Below are 24875 nucleotides of genomic sequence, written 5' to 3'. Positions count from 1 at the left end.
ACCCCCTCCCCCCACCTGATCTTCTGCATATAAACCAACACTTTCCTAGCTACCATCAGTTCTGAGGAAGGGTCACTGGAGCTGAAATGTTACCTCTGATTTCTCTCCACAAACGCTGTCAGACTTGCTGAGCATTTCCAGCAATTTCTGTTTTTGTTCCTGAACATAGGTTGTCTCTTTTTATTATGTTAATACACACTAACTAACAGAGACACCCCTCCATCTTTTCCTTGTGTTCCTTCTTAAAAGCACTGTACCCTTCAAAGTTCAGGCCCCGATCAATGTCACCCTGCAGCCTTGTCTCTGTAATGGCTACCAGATCATATTTTATTTATTTCTATTTGCAGTCCTAGTTAATCTGTTTCATTTTGAATGCTACATGCATTCAGACACGGAATTTTCGTTTTAACTTTTTTGTAATTTCTAGACTTATCTATTGCTTTACTCTTAGATTTGTACTCTCTATCCCTTCTTATCACAGTCTGTTTATCATTTTCTGTATTAATACATTTCTGGTTTGCCTCTAATTTAGCATACCTACCCAATTTGATCCCTTGCCCCGTCAATTTAGTTTATAATTCTCTCTGCCTCCCTAGTTACACAGCACACATGAACAGTGGCTCTAGCATGGTTCAGATGCACACTATTGCAATAGCACAGATCCTGAAAGTATCTTAGTACTCAACTAATTCTGGCGATTTGAGCCGTCATTGAAGACTACATCTATATGAAGCTGCCATACAAATCAAAGTTGTTGTAGAAAAACTCTCTGCTCTTCTTCAAACACAGTCCGAAGACCTTTTATGTCTATGAAGGCACAGAAATGTTTTTGGGGAGGTGGGGCCTGACAGACGGTACTCCAGCAATGCCACACTCCCTTAACACAACATTGGAATGTCAGGTTGGCATATGCACTGAGCTCTGTACTGAACCCACAATTCTCTGGCTCACAGTAATGAGTGTAACCAACTCAATCAAGCTTAAACCTGTAACCAGGTCTCAAAAATCAACACAAAGATATTGACAAGAAACTCAATGCCAAAAGTTGACACAAAGAAGCTCATAGTCAAGCATAAATTAAATTTCAAAATGCAGAGAACGAGTACAGCATGGAGTTACACCAGAATGATAACTGGACATGAAGAGATTAATTGTGAGGAGAGACTGTAAAAATCAGGGTGGTGTTCCTTGGGTCGAAGTTTTCAAGATATTAATGGGAACAGACTGGGTGGATCGAGAAAAACCATTTCTGCTGACTGGGGAGTCTAGGCTTAGGGGGCAGATTCAACAAGAGGGAGCCTTACCTTTCAGCACAGAAATGAAGAAACACTTCCACACACAAAGGGTGGCAGGAATTTGGAACTTCCTTCTGCAAATAGCTAATGATGCTAGATCAGTTATTAATTTTGAAGTCTAAACTGACAGAATTGTATTAACCAAATTATACACAATATGGGCCAAAAAGGGGGTGTTAGGTTGCAGATCAGCCTTGTTCTCATTGGCTAGTGAAACAGGATCCAGGGGAGTGGTTCTTACATCCTGTTCCTATGCACAAAACCACCCAAATCAATAACAAAGGCATTAAATGTTTACCCAAGTGTCAACAGTGTACATGTCACATACAACAAAGTTTCAAAGGAAAAACGTAAACAAACAAGTTGAACTAATGCAATCGAGATTCCCACAGGATCCAGCATAGTCGAAGGAAAAGTCATAATTCCAGGGAAGTCACATACCACATTCAATTTCACTTTCTGAAGAACTCCGACTTGTTAAACTTCTTTCTTGATTCCTCGCTTCTAATTTTTTCCCCTTGTCTTGATTCGTGTTGACATTTTTCCTCAGTTGTTTCTTTTGGATAGACAGGGGTTTCTCCTGTTTTACACTTATCTGCTTCATCTCTTCATCACTTTCAGCACCATCGTCTGTAACAACACACTTCGCACCAGCTGTCCTTTTAAGCTTTTCCTGTTTAAGCGGTGTCTTCATAGTCACTTCAACACGATCGTCGATCAATTTTTCAGTTTCCAGCTCTTTCCCCAGGTCCTGCCTTGCTGCCCTGTCCACGTCAGATTTGAAAAACGTCCCCTGTTTTCCCTTCTTTTTGTCCAACGTGCTGCCTTTTGCATCTTTCTCAGGACCACCTTTTCCTCTCTGTTTCAGTTTTTTCTTAACCTTCCCTTTCCCTTTCTCCTTCATGTCTTCACTTTCACCCAGGTCAGAGTCCTCAGAGTCCAGGTCATAAAATCGCTTCAGGTCCTCTGTGGTGCTGTGGTTGATTGGTCTTCCTCTCTTGTCCACTGTATAATTCAGTTTGAACTTCTTGTCATGAAACATTCCCTGAAATCTCTTATCAATCTTGATCTTGCGTTCCTTGTCAGGCATCTCCCAGAACCTGGGGTCAGTCATCACCTGACTGAAGCGTCCATCGTTCATGATTTCCTGCGATCTTGATGTCATTTTCACCGAATCTTCTGATTTAATAAAACTGCAACAACAAAAATACAACTTTCAATGAATGAAGTATCTCAGGGAAAAAAAGAACAAGTTGAAATACGTGTAGATCAAAAGTGACGTGGTTATGTTATGTACCAAGACAGAGATTTTCTGAACTACGATTCACATAAATACAAACATACAAATTCAAGGAGAAGGCCATTCAGCCCTGCTCCACCATTCAACAAGATCATAGCTGATCCGGTTGTAACCTCAAATTCAGATTCCCTTGATAACCTTTCACCCTGTAAAAACTGAAAGAACGGTGGACGCTGGAAATCAGAGACAAAATAGAAATTGCTGAAAAAGCTCAGCAGATCCGGCAGCATCTGTGGAGAGAAGTCAGAATTAACGTTTCGGTATTAACTCAGATTTCTCTCCACAGATGCTGCCAAACCTGCTGAGCTTTTCCAGGAATTTCTATTTTTGTCTCTAACCTTTCACCCCCTTGCTTAATAAGAATCTACCTACCTCTGCCTAGAAACACTCAAGGACTCTACTTCCTTCACCTTTCCCTAAGAGACCCACGACCATCCGTGAGAAATGATTTCACCAATTTCTGTTTCAAATGGGTGACCCCTGATCATTAAACAACTCTTGAGGAATAAACATATTTTCCTCTGCCCTTACAGAACCTTCCATTACATCCCAAATGAGGACAGCTAATCCACTACCAAGTCTTTACAACGTGCAGTCCCTTTGACAATATCAAATAGTCGGCTAAAATGATCTTATTTGCATTAAGCTCTACAGTGCTACAGTGCCTCATAATTTAATCTGGAACATGCCTTGTGTAGAATCACTGTTGTTAGCTTGTCCTCCCAACATTCAGTCCATGACTTCTTGAATTGGAACATCTACTGCTGAGGTCCAGTTTGCAATACTTCAAATGCCCACACCACCCAGAAGCAGATCTGCCGTGGCTGTGATATTTATAAGAAGGTTACTGTTGAAAACTCCAAAGAAATATTCCCAAAAAGGAGTCTTCTTGACAAATGCTCCACTGATCTATGAGGGGAGACAAAAATAGCAACTGCCCATTGATATTAAAGCAACAAGCACTGTTGCTCTGAAACCAAATGATTATCAAAATTGGAAATGTAAACAGAAATGCTAGAAATACTCAGCAGGTCAGGCAGCATCGATGAGGAGAGAAACACAACTCACCGGTTTTAATAAAATATCATCAATCTGAATTGTTAACTGTCTTTCTCTCTTCACTGATGTTACCTGACCTGCTGAAAATTTGCCAATGTTTTTGATATTGATTGGTTTTTTGTACTGTTGGTCATTGGCTGTAATTGGAGCTGGAACAACATTTGATGGTTTCTCTGTCACAGAACAAACTATTCCGTTAATTCTGTAGTGTAAAATTTGGAATTGCCTTGTCAAATCATGATCTGCTTATTTTACATTAACTATTGCTCTCATGACCCTTATGAGATGCAGGTATTGACCATTTCCATCATCTACCCATGCCTTAACATATCCTCACCTATGCTTTCCCTACCTCTGGGCCTAACTGTTCCCAATGCACTCCTAACCAACCTTCCAGCTCTTGCAAGTAGCTGCTCCTACCAGACCTGCTATCAATGGTACGTTATGATCCTCCATCCGACTCCAGCTTCACACATCTGCAACTGATCTATGTCATCCATCAGTTAACTATGCCTTGGCTAATGTGTCTTTCTGCTGCCCTTCAGGAGCAAGCTTGGTAGCTTTTCAGTTCTGATTAAGGCACCAAAATGCCAATATTTACCTAATGTCAATTTTTTTAAGCGTTCCTTTAGCTCTCGCAGTTCCAAGTGCCTCTTCATTTGTCTGACGGTCAGTACAGGGCATTTTTAACATACACCTCAGCACCCACATTTCAAAGGCTCAAAGAATTCCTCAACAACATGAAGGACACCCAGATAGAAGAGGATGAGGTGATGATATCCTTCAACGTAACAGCACTATTTACATCCATAAACATCAACCTAGCCAAAGAAACAGCTGCCACACTACTGGACGAATCAAGTAAGCAGACAACCCAGGACACCACCAACATCAATAAGGACACCACCATGAAACTACCAGATCTGTACCTCACGATCTACATCACCTTCAACGACAGCACATACAAAGAAATCAACGGAACACCAATGGGATCCCCAATATCAGGACTGATTGCAGAAGCAGTAATGCAAAGGTTAGAATGGACAGTACTCCCCATTATACAGCCAAACTTTGGGACCGATATGTAGATGATACCTTCATGATTATCAAATGCACAAAACTAGAAGAAACCATTGACACATAAACAACATCCTCACCGGGATAAAATTCACAAAAGAAGAGAACAACAACCGACTACCCTTCCTGGACATAATGGTAGAAAGCAAAAACAACAGGGAACTCCAGACTATTGTATATGGAAAGACCACACATACAGACCAGATACTCAATTACACTAGCTATCACCCCAACACCCACAAACAGAGCTTCATCAGGGCACTATTTGAACGATCCACAACACATTGCAGCAACCCGGAACTACGGAAAGCAGAACAGGAACACCCATACGGAGTCTTCAAAAGGAATGGATTCCCGAAAAGCACAATCTGCTATTACCTCCGAAACAGACCACAACAAGAAGACACAACACGACCAGACTCTCAAATCACCCTACCATACATCAAGGACATTTCAGAGATGACCACCAGAGTTCTCAGACCCCTAGGTATCAGGGAAGCCCACAAACTGACAACCACCCTACGACAGCTACTGACGAACGTAATGGATCCTATACCCAAAACCAGCAAAACCAATGTACCATACAAAATAAAAACCGAAAGAACTGCGGCTGCTGTAAATCAGGAACAAAAACAAAATTGCTGGAAAAGCCCAGCAGGTCTGGCAGCATCTGTGAAGGAGAAAACAGAGTTAACGTTTTGGGTCCTAGGAAGGGTCACTGGACCCGAAACATTAACTCTGTTTTTTCCTTCACAGATGCTGCCAGGCCTGCTGTACTATACAAAATACCATGCAAGGACTGTGTGAAACACTGCATAGGCCAAGCCGAAAGAAAACTGACATTTCGGATATACAAACACCAACTAGCCACCAAGAGACATGACCAGTTCTCATTTGTCTCACTACACACAGACGAGGGACACAAATTCGACTGGGACAACACAGCGATAATCGCACAAGCCAAACAGAGACACACCATGGGATTCCTGGAGGCCTGGTATTCCAACTGTAACTCCATGAACAAACACATTGAATTAGGTCCTGTGTACAAACCACTGAGAAACAGAACCGGAAGCAAAACCAACCATCCCAGCAAACCGAGGGATATAGATAACAAGTGGGACAGAACACCGATGCTTCACCAGAGGCGCACTGATGATGTTACCCAGCAGGGTGAAGAAACGTTTGCAACCAAACCCACCGGCTCAGCGAGCATGTCTACAACCTTATTCTTGACTATCACGACCTTTTTTTAATTTCTGAATTGCATCTGCTATCTTATTATTATTTATCCAAAACAGATTTACCAATTCTTCCAGTTTGACACCACCCACTTCAACCTTCATATTAATTTCTAAAATTAAGGTCATTCAAAATTCTACTTCCACGTCCATATTGTTGTTTTATGTCTGAAAGTGACTCTTTCAGTTACACCATCATTTTTACATGTAACCTGAGAGTATAAAAAAATCTTATACTCCATCTTACACCAGATCACTTGAAGCATGAGATTCTACTGGAAGCTTGTCCTAATGTTATAATTAATAGCTTAATTTGCATACTTAGGCGTGAATGTAATGTTTATACATAATGTTTGAGATACAGGGAGAGGCGAGATAGGCTGGGGCTTTTTCCCCAGAGTGTTGGTGGCTGAGGGGTGACCTTATTGAGGTTTATTATATCAACAGGGGCATGGATTAGGTGAATAGCCAAAGTCTTTATCCTTTGCCCTAGAGGGCATGGGTTTAAGAAGGGAAATATTTTAAAAGGACCTGAGGGATAACTTTTTCACACAGAAGGTGGTGCATGTACGGAATGAGCTGCCAGTGGAAGTGATGGAAGCTGATACAATGACAACATTTAAAAGGCATCTGGATGGGTATATGAATAAGAAGGGTTTAGAGGGATAATGGCCAAATGCTGGCAAATAGGACTAGGTCAGTTGATGAGTTGGATTGTAATAAATGTCTGTTCGATTCTTCAACATCATCATATCCACAGCCGGCCCTTTTATGTTGCAGAGCACAACACAGGCTTTGCCGCATCAGGCTGGGGGCTAAACTAGTGTACCATAAGGTGAAGTAGCAGAAACCCATCAAGTCTGCTCCACCATTCAATGAAATCATGGCTGGTCTGATGACCCTCAGCTGAGGCAGCAAGTCTTATTAACCCATCGCAACACTTTTGTTTTCAAAATCACTCACATCACCTCCTATGAGATCTCTGCAGTCTGGCTCTATGCAACCAGGCCCTTCGGCCCACACTCGCCTATGCCAACCATGTTTCCTAAACGGAACTAGTCCCATTTAACCGGTGTTTGGCCTATATCCCTCTAATTCTTTCATAGATATGTAGCTGTCCAAATGCCCTCTAAATACACCCCACCACTTATACGTTCACTCTTACAGTTAATTAAGCGGGCCCTGGATGGTGAACGTTCAGTTCAAGATGGGGACCGGGACAGCAATCTGGCAGCACCAGATTTAATCATATTTCCCCAAACAACCCTGGACAGCCTCGGGTGGGATTCGAACCCACCACCCCGGGCTCACCAGACACTGGCGGTACCGCTCGGCCAAGGTCACTACTTAACCCGCTGGCACAGCGCGTGTACCCACCTCCGATCCTCGTGTGTCCCCCTAGCCAATGCCCCGTGACCCTTCACCTCCACCTGGGGGTGTGGTCAAGCTCGCGGGCACCCCTTTGTACGGTGGCGGAGGGAGAGGGGTGGTTATTTTTCAACTCCGCTCGACCTCATCGGGCGCCGACGAAGGTTCTCCCCGTAACCTCCCCACCCTACCCGGTGCGAATGGTTCGGTCGGGGCCGACGGGCGCATGCGCTGTGTGGCGGTTCCGGCGGCCTGGGCTCCTTCCAGTCGGCAGTGTGGTGCGGGCGAGTTCACATCCGGTCGGAGCTCCCGGGGAGTGGGAGAGAAAAGGACAGTAGGAAGGAGGGCACCGTCAACGGAGTGCTTTCCGCGGCCTTTCCCTCTTCACTAGGGGCCCCGGGAAGATGAGCGGGATTCCGTGCCGACTCCGCTGCTGGCGTGTCCGGTGTGACCGGCGCTTCCTCTTTCTCTCCAGCTTCGGCCGCCTTCCGGGCTCCGGGCCGCCGCCTCTTCCTCCTACTGGCTCCGGGAGCATCGCCCACCCCGGGTGGCGGCGTTGGTCATCGAGATCGGAGAGCCCGATGAACGTGTTTGACAGAAAGATGAAGCGGCGGCAGAAAAATTGGGCGTCCTCCATCCCCGGGAGCGAGAGATATGATTATCTGAAAGAGGAGGTTAGCGCATTGACAATTCACCACGTTTTATAACGATATGAAGGCATTTAAAACCAATAGCACAGGCTGCTATCTTGTTGCATGGTGTAAGTTATGCATTCATTACAAATGAAGCCACTTAGCCCCTCCAACATGTTTCTGGCATTCACTGGGATCGGGACAGATTTGTATCTCAACTCCTCATTCATTAGTGGAATGCAATCTTTACAGATGTGATCAGTATTTATAGTTCTTCCCTAATTGCCCTTCAGTGTCTCACTCAGCCATTTCAGAGGCTAGTTAAAAGAATTGAGTCAATCTGTTGCTAGACATCTGGAATCATATGCCCTTAAATCAAGTCTTGTTTGCCTTTCAGCGCTCTATTAACCCTCATAGAATCCTTACAGTGTGGGAACAGGCCCTTCGGCCCAATGGGTTCACACTGACCCTCTGGGGAGCATTCTGCCCAGGCCCATCCCCTTTACCCTTTCCTTGTAACCCTGCATTTCCTATGGCTGATACACCTAACCTACACATCCCTGGACACTATGGGCAATCCACCTAACCTCGACATTTTTGGACTGTGGGAGGAAACCGGAGCGCCCGGCAGAAACTCAACCAGACACGGGGAGAACATGCAAACTCTACAAAGACAGTCAACCGAGGATTTGAACCCGGGTCCCTGGTGCTGTGAGGCAGCAGTGCTAACCTCTGAGCCACCATGCTGCCTTCATTGACTCCCAGTCAAGCATTGGCCTCGATTTTTAAAATGTTCTCAAATCCGTCCATAGCCTTGTTCTTCCCTGTCTGTGGAACCTCTTCCAGATCCAAAACCCTTGCGTCCCTCTCATTCCAGCCCTTTGAGCATTCCTGATTTCAGACACTTCACTATTAAGTGGGTATGCCTTCAGCTGCCTGGTCCTCAAGGTCTGGAATTCATTCTGTAGTGCTCTCCTTGTAAGACATTTATTAAAGCCTGCCTCTTTGGCCCAGGTTTTGGTCACATCATCCGAAAAATCATAAGCAATAGGAGCAACAGTAGTCCATTCAACGCTTCAAGCCTGGCCCACCAAGCTACAAGATCGTGACTGATCTGCCCCAGGCTTCAAATCCTCTTTTTCATAGCCCTCTACCCCTCTATTTAAAAAATCAATCTACCTCCTCTTTAAATACTTTCTGTGATCTACTTCCACAACTCTCTGGGGTAGAGAATTCCAGACATTAACTACTGTCTAGGAGAAGTTCCTTCCCATCTCAGTTTTAAATGGGTGTACTGTTATTCTATAATTATGTCCTGTGATTTGAGATTTCCCCACTAGTGGAAATTCATCCCAGCACCTACCTGTCAAGCCCCTCAAAATCTTGTATGTTTCACTGAGATCACCCCTCATTCTTGTAAACTGTATTGAATAAAGACCTAACCTGTTGAGCCATTCTCGATAAGTCAGCCCTTTTATCCTAGCCCAGTGAATCTCTTTCGAACTCCTCCAATGTCAAAATATCCATTTTTAAACGCAAAAAGGATCAAAATTGTACACAATACTGCAGATATAGCCTCACCAACACCCTGTACAGTTACAACGAGACTTCCTGATTGTTTTAAACTCCAATCCCCTCAAATTGAAGACCAAAATTCCATTTGCCTTCTTAAATACTTGCTGTACCTGCAAGTTAACTTTTTGTTGTATTCAGAAGAACAACTATGTGCCTCTGCACTCTTTGAGAGCCTCTCTGGCTCAATTTAAACAATAGTCTGCCTTTTGAATAAATCCTTATGTAGCTTGGTGTCATATTTTGCCTTAATGCTCATGTGATACTTCATTCTGTTAAAGGCATTATGTAAATACGAGCTGCTTTACTCTCTGATACCCTTGGGTTGTTCTGTTTAAAATATATGACTATTGTTTTGATGCCATACTGATCATAACTGAAAGTAACATTCTGTAAGGAGTAGGGGCAGGAGTAGGGCTACTTGACCCATTGAGTTTGTTCCACCAGATCTAGCCTTAACTCCCACTTCCGGCACTCTGGGAGCAGATATAAAATATTCTGTTGGGAAATATCTGATCTCGAAGTTTCTAATTTTGAGACATCATCAGAGGTTCAGCCCTGTTCACGTCCGGTGGAGATGGACGGATTTGCATCTACCCATTTCACAAAAACCTGGAAGGAGTGAAGTGGGGGTGGGATTCACTGGACAAAGCCCATAAGAGAGGAACAGGCCATTTGGCTCTCAAGCCTTGTTCTGCCATTCAGTCAGATCATGGTTGATCGATTACAAAGCAAACTGTTTCTTTATATTTAAGTTGCAGTCATGAGATATCTTTTTATGTCCTCTAGATCACAATAATTTTGCAATTGTGCAGGTTGGAAGCAGAGTTGTGGACCGTGTTTTTGATATTGTAAGGTAAGTTTGAGACCATTGTGTTATCTCTTCTGTAATGACTAGTTTAGCATTTCCTATATCTGCAGTGTATTCAACCTTTTAATCATTCTTTCTCTTCCAGTTTAAATGCTAGCACAATGTTCTGCAGAAGCATGCTGGAAATTTTATCGGTGTGTGATTTCACTTTGTTTTGCTTTAGAACCTTTCCCCTTGCATTGGACATTGGGTGCGGAAAAGGCTATATAGCAGAAAATCTAAACAAGGTAACATTAGCTCAGATGGTGGCAAATATTTTAAATCCGAATGAATGAAATAAATAAATGCTCATTCTCGTTTACAGGTCTGGTTTTAAATAGTATCATCTTTAATTCTCTGCCCCCGAAGGAAGGTCTGATCTGGAGTGCTGTCACCCCTGCCACAGGACATGCAAAGATGCAGGTCCCAAACCTACCCAGTCAGATCAGGGATCAAACCCTGTGATGTCATCTACCAATCTGATGCATTCTTGCCATCCATTGAACCAGCCTCCCCATCAAGGAACTCTGAGTTGCTGTGGCAAGATACATTTTTACACATGGGTTGTATTCTGGAGCTGTGAATGACATTGGTAGAGGCTCTGGTGTTCTTTCCATCACGTGACTAGTTGGGGTGGGGGGGCCCGAGTCTCGCCCACTCTTCCTACCTGCCACTGAGTGTGTTGGAAGGATTTGCAAGTTGAAACTCGATCTGCTCGGCTGCATAATGATCACACTTTCCTTGGCCATTGGACTTGGACCCGGAGAATCTGGCTCAGAGTCAGAATGCTATCCGTTGCACTCTGGTAGCTCCTATTTAAATCTCATACCATATAAAAGTTTTTACTGTTATTCATATATTCAAAAATAATTTAAAATCGGCAGATCTTGAAGACAGGCTGGAAAACATAAACGGTTGGGCTATTGCAGCATTCCAAAATGGTACGTGCTTCCTGGTTGGTATGGTACAGTTTACGTTTGTTTCTGAGTTAAATTTAAATTCCATGTGATACCACACTGTTTATGGTTCATACACCAGTAACTCTGCACAATTTTTTGTGATATCAGACATCCATAATTCTCTACGTATTATGTCTTTATATGAACTGTCCTGAGATGCAACACTACCATTAAATTCTGGTTTAGTCAGTGTGTCTAATTTTACTCAAGCAGTTATTTATATGTTCACAAATGAACCAAATGTCTTGAACATTGGTTAGTCGATTTTTAGACCTATGCGTTCAGTTTTGGTCTCCCTGCTTTAGGAACGATGTTGTGAAACTGGAAAGGGTTTAACAAAGATTTGTAAGGATGTTGCTAGGGTTGGAGGGTTTGAGCTGTAAGGAGAGGCTAATTAGGCTGGGGATATTTTTCCTGAAGCATCGTGGGCTGAAGGGGTGAATTTATGGAGGTTTATAAAATCATGAATGGCATGGAAAGGGTGAATAACCAAGATCTTTTCCCCAGGATAGGGAAGTCCAAAACTAGAGGGCATAGGTTTAAGGTGAGAGGGGAATGACATAAAAATTTGCCCCTAAGACCCCTTTCCATGCAGAGGTTCGTGCAGGAATGGAATGAGCTGCTGGTGGAGGCTGGTACAATTACAACATTTAAAAGGAATCAAGATGGGTACATGAATAGGAAGGGCGTACAGGGATATGGACCAATTGCTGGCAAATTGGACTACATTTATTTAGGGCATCTGGTCGGCATGGATGAATTGGATCGAAGGATTTGTGTCTGTGCTATATGACTCTATGACTCATTCTTTTAAAACTGAAGTATTTATTACAGTAAGAATTTAAATTTGTGTTTAGATGTAATATATTTTCACCTTTTATTGCATAAAACCCTTTTAGCTGAAAGAAATTCAGATACCCCTAACAGAACTGAGTATTCAGAACGATGAATAGATTGGAGTAATTCTGTGTAAGAGAAGAGCCAATTTGTGATTTTTTTTTGACTTGTTTCATTTCAGGAAACAGTTCAAACACTCTTTCAAGTTGATATTGCAGAGAATGTTTTGGTAAGTTTACCAATGGATTTTGTTATGCTATATTTAGTGAAATGTGTGATGACTATACCTTCAGTTGTGATTTATTCAGAAAGAATGATCTTCACTGGCTAGGACTAGTATTTATTGTCCATTTCTTACTGTCCTTGAAAGGGTACTGGTGAGCTGAGCTTCTTAAATTGCTGCAGTCCTTTTGGCGCAGTGATTGTCAGTATAAACAAATGACCTCTTAATTGAAGGGAATCTTTTCCCTCAATTCTTGAACAAAGTCATTATCTTCCTCTTTCCATGATAAATTGGATAAAAATGTTGTTACAATCCCTGCCTCGGGTCACAGCTCACAGACCTGCTGCCCACCGCTGTACTGTTGGAGGCAATGACCAAGCATCTGGAATACTGAGCCAAAGAATTATTAGCTGGAAGAAATGAAGAAGGTACAAAGCTAGAAACCTTGTTTTTTTTTAATTTATCCACGGCTAGGGCAACAATTATTGTTCATGTCTAATTGGATGGCTGTGGAGTCACATGTAGGCCAGACCAGATGAGGATGGCACATAACCTTCCTCAAAGACATTAGTGAACAAGTGAATTATTCCAATAGTCAACAACAATTTAGATTATTAGTCAACAATAATTCTTAATCAACAATAATCATTAGATTCTTAATTCCAGATATTTATTGTTCAAACACCACCATCTGTAATGGTAGGATTTGAACTCGGATTGCAGAACATTACCAGGGTCTCCGGATTACTAGTCCAGTGACAATACCACTAGGATGTCAGTTAGTTACTAATTGTTTTAGAGTGTTGTGGGTTGTCTCAGCTGCTGTGGTGGAATTTGTCACAGCTGTCAAAACATGAGATAGTGGGAACTGCCGATGCTGGAGAATCTGAGATAACAAGGTGTAGAGCTGGATGAACACAGCAGGCCAAGCAGTATCAGAGGAGCAGGAAAGATGACGTTTCGGGTCTAGACCCTTCTTCAGAAGCTTTCTGAAGAAGGGTCTAGACCCGAAACGTCAGCTTTCCTGCTCCTCTGATGCTGCTTGGCCTGCTGTCAAACCGTGAGCACAGTTTTCAAAGCAGCTTATTGGATTTGTATTGACCTGAATCCGCCTCAGTGAGACGGGAGTTCTTAAATAAAAAAGGTCTTGTTTTCAGCTTTGTAGTTACAGAACATCAATCAGGCAGTGAAAAGCCTCAAGGAAATAACTGTATAATTGAAATAACATTAAGTTAATAGTGTGGTGCAGGTATGCTCCCTTGTTACTAACTGCACCAGTTGGACAGTTCTAATTTTCTAACTTTTGGTGTTTTAAATATTGCTTTACAGAAACACCCAATTGAGACTGAAATTCCCACCTATCGTGTCTTAGCAGATGAAGAGTTTCTTCCCTTCAAGGAAAATACATTTGACCTAATTCTTAGCAGTTTAAGGTACATGAAGTGTGATTATGAGCAATCTTGGCAGAACTGAATGAAACCAACAGAATGGTTCCAATGGATGTAGTTGAAACCTTGTTCATGTAATACAATGCAATCAAGTGTCTTCCAAGACCATAAGAAATAGGAAAGGATTAGACCATTTAGCCCCTCAAGCCTGTTCTGCCATTCACTCGGATCATGGCTGATCTGACATTCCTCAAGTCCACTTTCCTGTCCTTTCGCCATAATCCTTGATTCCCTGACTGATCGAGGATCTATCTCAGCCTTAAACATACATAAAGACTGTATCCCCACAGCTCTCTATGGCATGGGGTTCCAAAGACTTTCAACCCCTCTGAGGAAAGAAACTCGTCTTCTTCTCCATTTTAAATTGGCGCCTCTTTATTCTGAGACAATGCCCACTGGTCCTAGACTCTCCCTTGAGGGAAAACAACCTCTCAGCAATTACCCTGCCAAGCCCCTTTATATATTTCAATAAGATCACCTCTCATTCTTCTAAGATGGAGATGTGGTTTGCAAAGGATATAGATTTGAATTTTACAAAATCATTTGATTTAAATTAATATACAATTGAAAACTAAATTCAATCCCAGATTACTTGTAATTGAAAAGACTGAAAGCAACGTTTATTAAAATCTGTTTCTCTTATTTCCAGTTTGCATTGGGTTAATGACCTCCCTCGTGCATTCAAACAGGTGAGAGTGCCTTCTCCATATGAAATGGTCCAAAACGAATTGACTTAAACTGTTACTCAACTAATGTTGGTTTTGAAAACCGTGTTTAATAGATAATTTTAATAACATGATTTTGTAACTGGAGACTCGTTTCCATGTTTCTGATACATCGATTTTGTTTTGGAATAAGCACATTCATTTCTATATAAGCAGCCTTCATTATGTCATTTGTGTTATAACCTTGAAAATAAACAATTTATAAATTTGTTCCATCAATTCAACGTGCAGCAGCAAAGTGTAGAAAGTGACTGAAGTAATGTTTTGGCTTTGTTTCTATTGTGACAAGCCATATAAAGATGTTACAGTCCAATGTGTTGTATTTGTTGCATCTGTGAACAAAATAACTTAGCTTTGTTTGATTTGAATAAACATGCAGTCCACTTAACGTCTAATATTGTTTTCCTGGCGTAGAGCTTTCACTTCTGCCAAAAGGGAATGGATATATGGACAATCAATTCTAAATTTGTAGCTGTCAACAGGAAGACCACATCTGTGAAAGTGGTCTTACAGATTTTACTTTCCTGAAATGGTATCATTTTAGGATTCAGGCTATTTTGATAAAGAAAATGCAGTCAGCCGTGCATTTCATTATGGTTTGCATGAGGTTTCACATTTGTGATAAGAAAGAGAAGTTACAAGTCTAATAGGGTGGGATATTAAAGCAATAGTGTGTTTAACAAGTTGTTCATAGAAATGAAATCTGTCAAAAGTTCACACTGATTCAAAGATTCACACTTGAGATGTGAAAAAAGGCTTGGACAAAGTCTAGATTTCGCATAGAGGTGCATGGGAGGAATGATGCTATCAAAGGAAGGGAGGGAGGAACAGAACCCATAGTACAAGGGATGCATTCTCATGGGGAAGTGGGTTTAGAGCTGGAAGAAGTTAGAGGAAGAAAAGAGTGAGTGCATGAAGAAATTTAAAAAGGATGAGGTTTGTAAATTGGGAATGTTGAGGGACTGTAAGTCAACCTATTTAGTTTAGTTTAACTTTACTGCCCATTCAAAAATTCTAAGACCATAATGGAGCAGAGTTGGCCATTCAACCTATCGAGTCTGCTGTGCCATTCAGTGAGATTATGGGTGATCTGATAATCCTCATCTCCACTTTCCCACCTTTTCACTGCAGATACACTGTTTATACATTAAAAATCGCAAATAATTGAATAATTACATTCATAAATTATGGTGAGAAGTGTGTGATTAAATATACTTAGAGTTTGAATTTTAAACGAGTGGTAATAGGTGTTGACCAATTTTTGAGAAGGGGTTTACGGATTAACTCAGTCATTCTTTCCAGAATCATGATTTTTAAACCAGTCTTGCCTCCTGGGGTGGTAATGTAAGTTTATTTATTCATTGGCAACTTATTATTGGAGAGAGAAAACGTTAAGCCATTGGCTTACTAGAGTCTAGGATGAGTAAACTTTTGTATTTAGTTAAAAAGCTTCTTGGATTCAGTTTGAAAGAAACCTGACTATACTTGCTTATATCATAAGATGGAGGAGCAGAAGTAGGCCAGTCAACCCATCATGTCTGCTCTGCCATTCAATGAGGTCATGACTGATATGATAAACCTCAACTCCACTTTCCCACTTTATCACCATAACCCTCAATTCACTTATAAAAGTCTGTCTATCTCAGCCTTAAATATACTTAATGATGCTGTCAACTCTGAATACTGTCAAATCAGGTCGTGAATGGCAGTGGACAATGAGATAACTCACTAAAGGAGGAGAAGGCTCCACAAATATCCCCAGTTTTAATGATTAGGGAGCCCAGCACATCAATGCAAAAGATAGAAATGAAGTCTTTGTATCCAACTTCAGCTGAGTGGATGATCCATCCCAGCCTCCTCCCAAGGTCTCCAGCATCACAGAAGCCAGTCTTCGAAAATTCAATTCATTCCACATGCTATTAAAAAACAGCTGAAAGAATGAATCTGAAAAAGCTACTGGCCCTGACAACACTCCAGTGATAGTACTGAAGACTTGTTCTGCAGAACTGAGACCAAGCCCCTTGGTCAGTTGTTCTAATAGCTACAACACTGGCGTCTATCTAAAAATTACCCAGATATGTCCTGAGCATAAAAAACAGGACAAATCCATCCTGGCCTATTACCACCCAATCTACTGTTGAAAATGGGTATGGGGTGAGGGGGGCTGGGGGTGTATGGGGATCAACAGTCCTATCAAGTGACACTGACAAAGGAATAACTTGCTCACTGTCACTTGATTTCTGTCTGCCAGGGGCACTCAGCTTTTGACCTCATTGGTTCAAAAATGGACAAAAGAGTTAAATTCTAAGAGTGAAGTGAGAGTGACTGCCCTTGATTTCAAGGGAGCATTTAATTGAATATGGCATCAAACAGCCCTAGCAAAATTGGAGTCAACAGAAATCTAGGTGAAAATGTTCCACAAAGGAAGGTGACTGTGATGGTTGGAAATCAATATTCTCAGCTCCAGGACACCCCTGGAGGAGTTCCTCAGGGGATATCCTCAGCACAGCCATCTTCAGCTGTTGCATTGATGACCCTCCCTCCATCATAAGGTCAGAAGTGGGGGCATTTGCTGATGGTGCACCATTTCTCACATATGCAGTCTATCTCCATATGCAGCAAGACTTGGTCAATATCCACTCTTGGTAGATAAGAGGCAAGTAACATATGTGTCTGATAATGACCATCTTCAACAAGACAGAATCTAACCATTGCACCGTTATTTTCAGTGGGATTATCATTGCTGAATCCCCCACTTTCAGTATCCTGGGGGTTAGCATTGACCAGAAACTGACTGGACCAGTTATATAGTTACGTGTGTTCAAGAGCAGGCCAGAGACGAGGAATTTTGTGGCAAGTAACTCGCTTCCTGTCACACAAAGCATGTCCGTGGTCTGTAAGTCACAGGTCAGGGCTATTATGGTATACTGTCTACTTTCCTGGATGAATGTAGTCTTAATGTGCAGAGCTTGGGAGATTACAGGACAATGCAGTCTATTGATTGGTACACTTCAAAATCCTGAAACTCTCTTCCAGACAACACTGGGTGTGTCCCTAACCTCAAGGACTGTAGCAGTTCAAGAAGGCAGCATGCCACTACCTTCTTCAGGACAGTTGTAGAGTCAGAGCTGTACAGAATGGAAACATATCCTTCAACCACCCCGACCAGATATCCTAAATTAATCTAGCCCCATTTGCCAGCATTTGGCCCATATTCACTAAACCCTTCCTATTCATATACCCATCCAGATGCCTTTTAAATCTTGTAATTGTACCAGCCTCCACCACTTCCTCTGGCAGCTTATTCCACACATGCACCACCCTCTGTGTGAAAAACTTGCCCCTCAGGTCCCTTTTAAATCTTTCCCCTCTTACCTTAAACCTATGCCCTCTAGTTTTGGACTCCAACCTCCCCCCAAACCTGGGAAAAAGACTTGGCTATTAACCCTATTCATGCCCCTCGTGATTTTATAAACCTCTATAAGGTCACCCCTTGGCCTCCAATGCTCCAGGAAATAAAAGCCCCAGCCTAATCGGCCTCACCCTATAGCTCAAACCCTCCAACCCTGGCAACATCCTTGTAAATCTTTTCTGAACCCTTTCATGTCTCACAACATCCTTCCTGTAGCAGGGCGACCAGAAGTGAACGCACTGTTCCAATAGTGGCCTAACTAATGTCATGTACAGCTGCAACATGACCTCAAATTAGGCCAATAAATGCTGACTCAGCCACTGACACCTACATCCCACACATCAATGAAAGAACACACTGGTAAATAATATTCTTTATAGGTTAAAGAATATTTGGAAAACAACTAATTTTCAGAATCAGTGGTAATGTTTCTCCTAAGCATGACAAATGCAGCAGAAATAACTAAAAGAAAAAATATCTGCAATTCAGAATTGTGTTTTTTTTAATGATATATCTGGGGTATTTTCAGTGCCAGAAGCTTTATATAAAAGTTATATTTGAATTCAGAGTTGACCTTTATAAGTACATTTGCATTGTTATAGAGAATATTTTCTTTATGACAATTTCTGGTTGTGCCTGTGATTCAGCAATTACAATTATTAATTTCGTTGTCCGTGCAATGGGGTCAATTGTCACCATTGACATCCACATTCCAATCTTCTGAGTGAGATGACTGTGATTTGGGATGATACAGTGAAGTACAAAACTGGAAATACCAACATAACTCAAAGAAACAGATCCTGAAAATAAAGTAACACCCAAGCAAAGTAACAGTAAACAGGGCAGTGTTAAATGAGGATTATCTGGTTCTGAATGATTAAATACGCTTAACAGATTCAGCAGTAAAGATGTTGAACAAGTTTGTTTTCATTTCTGATCATCTCGTAGCCCAAAATTACAGAATTTTCAGCTGCATGTATCTGTTCGAACCCCTCACCGACATTCATATTTGCTGGCTTTTAGTTTTATCAGTTATGGTGACTACGCTGCTTACGTAGATTATCCGGCACTTTGCAGATTCACTCTTCCTTGAAACCAGATGGAGTGTTTATTGGTGCCATGATGGGAGGGGAGACCCTATATGAACTTCGTTGCTCTCTACAACTGGCAGAACTGGAGCGTGAAGGAGGATTTGCACCCCACATATCACCATTTACTGCTGTTACAGACTTAGGAAATCTGTTGGAGCAAGCAGGATTTACCATGCTAACTGTGGTAAGTCAAATTAAATCTCTGCTAATTAAGAAAAATTGTGTAACAAAGAAGGGAATTGAGACACTAGCGATTCATACAATACTTTTTAGCTGCTTTGCAGCTAAAATTGATTTCCTACTTTTCCATCATGTAGTCTGTCTAAGCCACCTCACTTCACTGGCCAAGAAACAGAGAGGAGAAGTGGCCCTGGGCTTCTGACAGTGTCATTTCTTTCAACTGTAACATGCAAAATGGCTAGTCCTTGTTAAACTCTCCTCATCCCTGTTAGTGAAGGAGCTGGTCTCCTTGTTGAGATGAAGAACACTTTGTTAACCATCTGGTTCACGCCATGTCTTAATCCACTTTGTAAATGAATCATTAATCCCTCACTTGCAAAGATGACATTCAGTGTATCCATAAGTAAACTAAACTAAATCATTTTCATTGTTTCTGCTGGCAGTAAGTGAGTTTGAGTTCCTCTTCGACAGAAAATTGTGGAGTAGGCTTTTGGCTTAAACCGAGGTCAAATACCAACCTCTCTCCTGCCCTTACGGATTAATCGGACACTAGATAATTATTGTTTGGCCTTTTCAAATTAGGAAACTGAAAATGGAGGAATATGAGTTGATTGGTTTAGTTCCTTAAGTGTTAGATATCGCATCAAAAAGAGATGTTTTATATTAAACTGCATATTGTTCATTTCATATAGGACATTGATGAGATCCTGGTCAACTATCCGGGAATCTTTGAAATAATGGAGGACTTGCAAGGTGGGTGTAGAATAGTGTCTTACTGTTACAACTTAAATGCATACTTGTATAGTGACAGGATGCACTGTAATTGAGGACTTCGGTCATTTCAAATATAATTTCCAAAATGTTCTCAACAAATATAATTCCAAATATTAGTAGATTCAACAGAAGTTGCAAAAAAATCTGTGAAACACCTTTCTGTTTATTTCTCTGCATGAACTATTAAGAACCATTTCAATTGTGATGTGCCAAAACACCTGCACCGTATACAATCATGTAGGCCATTTTGGCCCACCGTACCTATGCCAGAAACCTGACATAAATTTTCTTCTTAAAGTCTCTCAGCAATTTTGTATTCACTTTAAATTTTAAGGTATGGGAGAGAGCAATTGTGCTTGGTCCAGGAAACCTTTGTTGCACAGGGACACGATGCTGGCAGCTGCAGCAATTTACAAAGGTGAGACACTGTGAGTTTAGAGTTCAAATTGCCTCTGGTGTGAATTGAAAAATAGATTGTTCATTTAAATTTATGTAATGGTTCCACAAATCGTCAGTAACAAAATCAAATTGTGAAAATAGCTTCAGTTTAAAGTTTTAGCTCAATATTAGTCATTCAATTAAAAGGACCCTTTGTCCAATCAAGAGAAACTTCGCAATTTTTTAAAAAAATTAATGAAATAAGTTCCAGTACATTTTGCTTGTCTGAAATAACACAGTACTTGTTACTTGGCTGAAATTGTACATTGCTGACTCGCATGGGTTCTCATCCGTATGCAGGATAAGAAAGGCTATGTTGCTTTTCATGGAAGTGCTTTTTAATTAGATTAATATCTGTTCTGTGCTGAGAGACTTAAGTGACAAGCCTCCATTGAATAATGACAATAGAGCTAAACTTTAGTTCTCAAAATATGTTTTATTTTTTCAAACCAGGTTAATTCGGAGTAATTTACACAAAATATTCTTTCCCATATACTTTTTAAGTACAAAGGTTTTCTCTGTGTGTTTTCTTAAAATATTTTTGTGCATATCTGAATATTAGGTGATGTATTTGATCCAACTTGTGAATTTTTCTTATTGAAATATTCTGCAATTTGCACCCTCATGCAATGACGTGTAGTGATAAAATTAGATTAGTAACAGGCTGGTAGAGAGTGGGCTGCCTTTGTGCAGTGTAAACTAGCCAGCAAAGTGGGTTGTCTCTGACCTCATGGCTTGTCCCTCTCCTTTAACTTGCTGGCCATGCTCCACACTAATAACAGCATGAGTTGTGAACTTGCCGTTAGTCTTGAAGGTTACTAACTGTCCTCCTGAGCTTGCCAGCAATAGTTTGAATTAGTTGCTATCTGTTCTAAAGTAACACTTCAACATGATTGTTACACGTGTTGAAACACACTGCCTTGTTTGTCTGTCTCTAAAGAGATGTATGGAAATGACAATGGGTCTGTGCCAGCAACGTTTCAGATTCTGTACATGATTGGCTGGAAACCCCATGAGTCTCAGGTATGTAGATTACAAATAACATTTCTAAAGTGTGGACATTTTCTAAAATTTGATACCAGAAGTGGACGCAGTGCAACCTTCTGGTCCTAGCCAGTGATTTATATCTGCTTGCTATAATTATCGTACTCTAATACTTCTGTTTATTAAGTTAGGAATTTATTTACTTTTACATTAAATAACCTTCCAGTCTTGTCTTGCCACATTCAAGGTATTGTGCATGTACACCTCCATCGCCTTTCTACATTCTATCACTCGTTAAAATTTATCCATCTGGATTATATCGCCTCTCCTCAGTTGTCTAATCAAAGTGCAACACAAAACACTCATCCGCGTTAAATTTCATTTACCATTTGTCTGTCCGTATTGCCACTCTTAAACTAGTGAGTGAGGAAATGCAACAGAGTCAACTAAACACTTCAATACATCTGACCCTAGTGGCATTGTTTTAACTGCTGCTAACCAAGCTGCTAAGTGTGGGAAGAATGCGTACTTTAATGCTCTGTGACTGTGGCATTAGCCTGTTGCTTAAATAACTAAAAACTACAGTGGTTGGGCAACCAGTGCGCATCTACAGTTCCTTCCATGGTCATATAACATTATGTAGAGAAAAGCTGGTTCTTTGCTGAGAAACCTCCATGCAGATTGCCACACACATCCTCTTAGATGAGAAGAACAGTTTGAGGAATAGTGACCAATTTGATGTGAAATCAACAAACAGACCCAAAGTATTTAAAAATAAACATTGGGAGCAATTTTAACCAAATCTGCATGTTATGAAACTGACTCAATTAACAGTAAAATCAGCCAGTGCGTAAAACTGAAGCTGTGCCTGACAGTGTTGACTTACAAATGTTTTATGAGTTAAAATCATCCCCACTGTTTTCCTTTCTCTCTGTATCCTGTTTGCTAGTTTCATTAATATTTGTTAACTACTGTAAGAAGAAATAGAAGCAGCTCCTTGGATCTCAAAGCCTGCTATATCATCCACTGAGATCATGGCAGAACTCCTGCTGAACTCCACTTTCTTGCATCATTCCATCTCCCAATTCCTTTAGTCCTCAATAACTTATCATCTACAACTTTCAAAGATTCAGGCTCTTCTAGGTGAAGAAATTTCTCATCTCAGTCTTAAATGGCTGTCCCTTTATCTTGAAACTATGACCCCTAGTTCAAGACTGACCAGTTATGGGGCAACAGCCTCTGAGCATTTACTCAAACAAACTTCTTCGGAATTTTATATGCTTCAATGAAGTTATCTCTATTCTTCTAAACCGGAGGAAGATAGGCCCAGTCTACTCAATCTCTCCTTTTAAGACACTCCCTTCAACCCAGGACCAAGACTGTTGAATCATTGCTGCACTGTCTCTTGGATGGATATATAATTTAGGAAACTAAAACTGTACACAGTATGTAAGTGAGGTCAATCATGCTGATATGTTAGGCTAATCCCAAGACCACTAATTTTTCGCAGGACCCTCTTGTGTATTAATTGAATTCTTTTTGAAAATTCAGTGGTTCACCTTTACCGAGCCTGAACAGATTCCATCTTCCCTCTCATGTCCATACTGTCTCTGTCCAATAATGTAATGATTTTCTAATTGCCCTGTTAACATATGCTTCCTTGCCACTTGTTCATTGATCTAATCCTTGTCCAGTTCGGTATGAGTCAGTCCATTATATGCTATTTGCCAGTTTAATTAGTTTTAATCATATATATGGTTCAATTTTCATACTGTACATGAGCCTTTGTACCATTAACCATTCAAAAAAGGTAAATAAATTCGTTCATTGACTATATCACACTACCTTAGATTTGGACCTTAGTATATAATCACTTATATGAGCCATGTGATTTTAAATAGTGATTCTCATTTTGTATGGAAAACACTTTATGGTCAAGTCCTTAATCTAGTTGCACCCAAACAGGCTTAGCTGTATTTGAGCTATCAATCAAAACCAACTCTTTCTCAGCGGTTTTATTCTTTATTGATAAATATAGCCAGCTTGATTAACTGGGAGTGAGGAGTTTGATCGAAGGAGCAAATGTTGCTGGTTGTGGTCATGCAAAGATGGGAAATGTTATTTTCAAATCTTTCTTAATACAAAATGTGAAGATAATAAAATAATAGATGAAAGCGTTTCGGAAACTTAGTTGTTTAAACTGTACAATTAAATTGTCAGTCTTCCTAAAGTAAATATTCTTCTTTGTAAAATCAGTCGTATTGAAGAGGAAGTGTTCTGTGTATAATTGATTGATGCATTGGGGGAGTTTGGTCTGTGCAACCTTGTCAGTTCATGCATTCCGGAGTCACTTAATGTATTGTATACTACATTCATTGCCTGTGTTTTCTTTCAGGCTAAGCCAGCACGGAGAGGCTCCGCTACATTATCATTTGGTGATTTAGGGAATATATCCAAACTGATGACAAAGAAGGATAAATAGAGCTTTAAATAATTGTAAACAGAACCTTTTATATTGAAGTAACAACAGAATGCCAAATTTGGTCTGCATAAATGTAAACAATAAAGAATGTATATGGTCCTTTCGAAAGTGGAATTTTATTACTTTCTTACTGGGTCAGGCTTCATATCCTGGATGGAGAGCAAATGATTACTCCCTGCCCTTCGCCAATGTTATAGGATGCTAAGGAGTACAATCAAGCAGTCTGTGTGACCTGTACTCAACTTATTCAGTCATCACTTTCCCTGACAACATGATTGAGACCTGGAGTGCACTGGTTTGAGGGACTTAAAGCGTTGTTATTCCAGAATACTTTGGAATCAGAGATATGAATTTATATTCTCTCATTTTTCATGAGATGCACTGTTGAGCTACCAACATGTTGCTGTTCATACCTGGCTTTTTGGACTACAGTAATTACAATGATAAAGATAACTTTATGTTGCAGTAGGATCATCTCCACCAAAAGTTTGCTTAATTTAAAAGATCTGAAATTGAATATTTTTAAATGAATTAGAAGTAAATGTTTAATTTTATAGAATGGTTGCAGTACAGAAAGACAGTTTATTTTGCTGAATCCAACAATTTAGCTTCTTCCATTCAAGCCCTAATTCTGTAACCCTTTATGTTTTTTTTTCCCCCCAGCAATTGCTTATCCAATTCCCTTTTGAAAACTACAATTGAATCTGCCTCCACCACAATCTCACGCAGTGCATTACTGATCCTAATGATTTGTTGGATTATAAATTTAACACCACATCACCTTTGGTTCCATTACCAATCTCTTTAAAACTGGTGGAAGAATGAATGCCAATAGTTTCTTTCTATCTAGACTCTCCATCCTTCTCCTGACAGCTTGAGTAATTAACTGAGTCGTACAAATGAGGAAACCAATCTCTGCTTTAAATTG

General features: G+C 40.7%; 2 protein-coding genes across 6 annotated transcripts in view; one reads left to right on the top strand and one right to left on the bottom strand.

Annotated features, from left to right (window-relative positions):
• esf1 (ESF1, nucleolar pre-rRNA processing protein, homolog (S. cerevisiae)) overlaps positions 1-7470 on the bottom strand; it is a 61086-nt gene extending 53616 nt beyond the window's left edge. Inside the window, exons 1-2 of one of the 2 annotated variants that reach the window (XM_020533052.2) lie at positions 7350-7470; positions 1737-2488 (exon numbers count right to left, since the gene is read on the bottom strand). In XM_020533052.2, coding sequence (XP_020388641.1) covers positions 1737-2460 — 724 coding nt within the window. In that variant the 5' untranslated portion in view covers positions 2461-2488; positions 7350-7470. Of the gene's footprint in view, positions 1-1736; positions 2489-4255; positions 4358-7349 lie in introns of those variants that run through there. The other variant, XM_048600572.1, reaches the window with a different exon arrangement.
• A 119-nt stretch (positions 7471-7589) lies between these two features.
• ndufaf5 (NADH:ubiquinone oxidoreductase complex assembly factor 5) lies at positions 7590-24051 on the top strand. Of its 4 annotated transcripts, none has more exons than XM_020533053.2 (11): positions 7590-8014; positions 10360-10400; positions 10579-10642; positions 12372-12419; positions 13743-13846; positions 14511-14550; positions 19076-19273; positions 19962-20022; positions 20378-20461; positions 21422-21504; positions 23861-24051. In XM_020533053.2, exons 1-11 carry the CDS (start codon positions 7745-7747, stop codon positions 23945-23947), a joined length of 1080 nt encoding a protein of 359 aa, XP_020388642.1. In that variant the 5' UTR covers positions 7590-7744; the 3' UTR covers positions 23948-24051. The 4 variants fall into 4 exon arrangements, with proteins under 4 accessions (XP_020388642.1, XP_048456531.1, XP_048456532.1 ...); XM_048600575.1 differs by having other exon boundaries at positions 7904-8014; positions 10334-10400; XM_048600576.1 differs by lacking the exon at positions 10360-10400 and having other exon boundaries at positions 7904-8014.
• Positions 24052-24875: the final 824 nt, after the last annotated feature.

The sequence above is a fragment of the Rhincodon typus genome, chromosome 9 (assembly GCF_021869965.1).
Source record: "Rhincodon typus isolate 14 chromosome 9, sRhiTyp1.1, whole genome shotgun sequence".
NCBI classification, from domain to species: Eukaryota; Metazoa; Chordata; class Chondrichthyes; order Orectolobiformes; family Rhincodontidae; genus Rhincodon; species Rhincodon typus.
The sequence above is the reverse complement of the archived record's forward strand: the minus strand, read 5'-3'. Positions and strand labels throughout refer to the sequence as shown.

Bases quoted from the DNA above. Each gene is read 5' to 3' on its own strand.
- ndufaf5 (XM_020533053.2), top strand. From the start codon at position 7,745: ATGAGCGGGATTCCGTGCCGACTCCGCTGCTGGCGTGTCCGGTGTGAC. The intron at 14,551-19,075 runs GTGAGAGTGCCT...GGCACTTTGCAG, and splicing joins TCCCTCGTGCATTCAAACAG to ATTCACTCTTCCTTGAAACC. The intron at 20,023-20,377 runs GTGGGTGTAGAA...TTAAATTTTAAG, and splicing joins AATAATGGAGGACTTGCAAG to GTATGGGAGAGAGCAATTGT.